The 4,031-nt window shown below is 40.3% G+C and overlaps 1 protein-coding gene across 1 annotated transcript in view; it reads right to left on the bottom strand.

Moving 5' to 3' along the window:
* Positions 1-4,031, bottom strand: part of LOC102846976 (sodium/potassium/calcium exchanger 3-like) — a 724,594-nt gene that overhangs the window by 112,804 nt on the left and 607,759 nt on the right. Inside the window, exon 6 of the mRNA XM_006895646.1 lies at positions 3,032-3,106. Within this exon, the coding sequence (XP_006895708.1) occupies positions 3,032-3,106 (75 nt within the window). The remainder of the gene's footprint in view (positions 1-3,031; positions 3,107-4,031) is intronic.

Raw genomic sequence — 4,031 nt, 5'->3', positions numbered from 1 at the left:
AAAAAAAGAACATAAAAAGGATCAAACTTGCTCAGCATTTCTTAAGCTGAAAGAACTGAAGAATAGATTCAAACCTAGAGCTGCAATACCCAAGGATGCTTTGAGAAGGATATTATATGATCCAGGAGGCATTGAAAGAGATGGAAGGAGTATAAAAGTCACTGTACCTAAAGGAACTAGCTGACACAGAAGAAATAACATGTAAGCAAGAGTCTGTGGTGATGAAGGAAAACATTCAATCTGCTCTAAACGAATTGGCAAAACACAAGTCCCCAGGAAGTAATGGCATACAAATTGACTTATTTCAACAAACAGATGCTGTCCTGGATGTGCTCACTAAGTTGTTCCAAGAAATCTGGAGGACAGTCACCTGGCCAACAGACTGGAAGAGACCTCTATTTCTTCCCATTCCAAAGAAAGATGACCCGACAGAATGCGGAAATTATTGAACAATATCATTAATATCACAGGCAAGCAAGATTCTGCTAAAAATTATTCCAAAACCACTAGAACAGCCCATCAACAGAGAATTGCTAGATGTGCAGACTGGGTTTAAAAGAGGCCATGGTTCTATGGATATTATAGCTAATGTTGACTGGATCTTGGCTGAAAGCAGAGAGTACCAGAGGAATGTTTATCTGTATTTCACTGACTATGCAAAGACATTTGACTGTATGGATCACAACAAACTGTGGCTGACTCTGAGAAGAATGGGAATCCTAGAACACTCAATTGTGCTTATGTGAAACCTATACTTGGACTAGGAGGCAGTAGTCAGAAAAGAGCAAGGAAATAACACCTGGTTCAAAGTTGGGAAGGGTGTACATCAGGGATGTGTCCTATCTCCTTAACTTTTCAATCTATATGTGTAACAGAACATCTAAGAGCATCACATGAGCAATGTGGCATCAGGTTTGAAAGAAGACTGCTATTTTATGCAGATGCAGATGGCACAACCTTGCTTGCCAAAACTGAGGAAGACTGAGGCATATTCTGCAGAAGATCAAGGACTGCAGCCTTCAATATGAATTGAAGTGCAACATTAAGAAAACAGTTTCTCACCACTGGGCCAATTGAAAGCATCATGATAGATGGTATAGAGATTGGGACTGTTAACAGCTTAAGTTTGCTTGACTCCACAATCAACACTCTCAGTACCAGTGGTAAGGAAATCAAGAGATGAATTGCATTGGGAAAGTCTGCTCTCAGGGACTTACCCAGAGTACTGAAGAGCAATGATGCCAATCTAGAGACTGAGGTGTGCCTTATCTGAGCCATGATCTTCTCAATTACTTGTTATGCATCAGAGAGCTGGACAATGACTAGGGATAATAGAAGGAGAATTTATACCTTTGAGCTGTGGTGCTGGAGAAGAGAATTGCATATACCATGGATTGTTGGATTGTTAGGAGAACAAATAGGTTCGTCCCGTAGAGGGTGAAACCAGGCTGCTCCTTCAAGGCAAGTATTCTGAAACTCCGTCTGACATACTTTCAGCATGCTATAAGGAGGGACCAGTCCTTAGAGAGGGACATCATGCTTGGAAGGGTTGAAGGACAGTGCAGTAGAGGAAGACCCTTGAGATGGATTGATAGAGTAACTAGGGATAAAAGTGAAAATGGCTCTGGACAGAGCAGGCTTCAGAGCTGTTGTACACAGGGTCACTATGGGCTGCAGGTGACTTTACAGCACACAACAACAATGAAAAAACACAACAAACTCACAACAACAACAACCAAAAATACCCACATGGCACCAACACAAAAACCCCCAAAAGAAACAAAAAACCCAACAAAAAGCCCAATAGCTAACGTGTTCTGGCATCAACGCAATCTGAATGCTCCCAAAAGTGAGTATTTTGAAGTTTCATCTCAAATACATTTTTTTTAACTTCAACAAACATAAATTTATTCTCTCAGAGTTCAGGTGGCTTAAGTCTGCATTCAGGATGTCAGTTCCAGGGGAGTACTTTCTCCTTTTAAACAATCATATGACCAGTGTCCTCCTAGATTTCCATGTGTCTTTGCATTTTTCTCTGTGTCAAAAAGGCTCCCTGTGCAGGAATCTTGGATTCACAGGAGTATCTTTGCTCTTAAATTTAATTTCTTTTTGTTATTGAAGTTCCTCCAAATTCTACTCACCTATTTAATCTCATATGTCTCAAAAGAGACTGACTCAAAATATAACCTAATCTTGTACATGGCATCCTCACCTGCTAATATAAATGCCACTGCCCTGCTATAATACAATTTAGAATTTACAACCCATAAGATAATGACATCAAATCTCAAAAGGCAGGATAATTACACAATGTTGAGAATCATGGCCTAGCCAAGTTGAAACTCTTTTGGGGACACACTGAGTGAATGGATAGCATTCATATTAACAGATCGTCCTGGTATGAATATTTTATCATTGACTTTAGAATTATACTTCAGGAAGTAGTTTGAAATGTTCAAATGGTAAACATGTCTCTGTTTCTCTCCAGTTTACCATTCTAAGTGTGGTAGACTGTATGATGTTTGGTTCAAAATGGCCATTGTTAATGTATTTCAGATGCTGGAAGTTGTGTTACTGGTATGTCAAATACCAGAAGGATCACCCATGGTGGACAGGTTTCAGAAGAGCTCCCTGATTAAGTCAGACTAGGAAGCCAGATATGCTTCAATCAGATTCATCTCAAAGACTTTGGGCAAGTTTTAAGGAGGGACAAATCACGAGAGAAGCACATTATGTTTTATAAAGTAGAGGTTCAGCTCATTGCTGTGGAGTTGGGGCTGACTCATAGCTGACCTTCCAGCAGGTTTTCTGAAGCAGTAAACTGACAGGAGGAGACTGCCCATCTTTCTCCCAAGGCGCCATGTAGGGTGAATTTGAACTGCCAGAGAGAGGCTAGCTTTTAGTCAGCAGTGTGACTCCCAGAGGACTCTCCTTAAGGAGAGGGTCAGAGTACACAGGGTCATCATGGCTTTGAGTTGGCTGGAGAGTCCCTGAAGACAACAACAAAAAATATAGGCATCAAAACACTTACCACAATGAGTGCCACCACCGACAGTGTGTAGTAAATGGAATCTCTTAGCAGGCACCAGGAAGAAAGAGCCACTACCTGAGGAAAAGAGAGAACGACAAAAGAAACAGGATGTTAGAGCATGCCAGCAAGAACCTGAATCCGGCAGGCTCTGTCGCGCATAAATTAAGAACACAACCTGGGGTCTCTGTCTTCTGTTCCTCAACCTAGTCAATCTATCTGTCAGTGTGCACGACAGTCTCTATACAGAGTAGACATGATTTTCTGAGAAGCATATGCCAAGATTAATTGTATTTAAAGGGCATCTTTAAAATGTTAGAGAGCCAAGATGCTAAAGTGCACCTTATCCATTTAATGATATTTTCAATTACTTCAAATACACATAAAGTCTGGAGAATAAACAAGGAAGACCACAGAAGAATTGATGCCTTTGATTTATGGTGCTGGTCAAGGATACTGAAAATACTATGCGCTTCCAGAAGAACAAAGATACTTTTGAAGAAGGGCAGCCAGAATGTGCTTCAGAGGTGAGGATAGTGAGACTTCTCATGTAGTGCGGATCAGTCCCTGGGGAAGGACATCATGCTTGGTAAAGCAGACAATTAGGCTAAAAGAGGAAGACCCTCAATGACACAGGCTGGCACAGTAGCTACAACACTGGGGTCAAACATTATAATTGTGAGGGTGACATAGGACTAGGCCTTGTTCTGTTCTGTTCTGTTGTAGGAATTGAACAGACTGAACAGCCCTAAAAACAACATTTTTATTGTTGAGTGAAAGCTTAGAAAGCAGGTTGTTTTTCCACTCAGCCATCTGTTTTGTAACATTAATTACAACCTATAATCATACTTGCCCCATTTCCTTCTTACTATTCTCATTTCAATCAATCCTTCTTCTATCTTGTCCCTTCTTGGGCTTTACCACTTAGCAAAAGTGCCTCTTTTTACTTATGTGATTGGTTAGTCTTTTTTTATTATTATTATTAAATTTTATTAATTTTAAT

The sequence above is a fragment of the Elephantulus edwardii genome, unplaced genomic scaffold (genome assembly GCF_000299155.1).
Source record: "Elephantulus edwardii isolate Elephantulus edwardi_28Jun2011 unplaced genomic scaffold, EleEdw1.0 scaffold00172, whole genome shotgun sequence".
In the NCBI taxonomy this organism is placed as follows: domain Eukaryota; kingdom Metazoa; phylum Chordata; class Mammalia; order Macroscelidea; family Macroscelididae; genus Elephantulus; species Elephantulus edwardii.
This window is presented reverse-complemented; position numbering and strand designations above follow the sequence as displayed.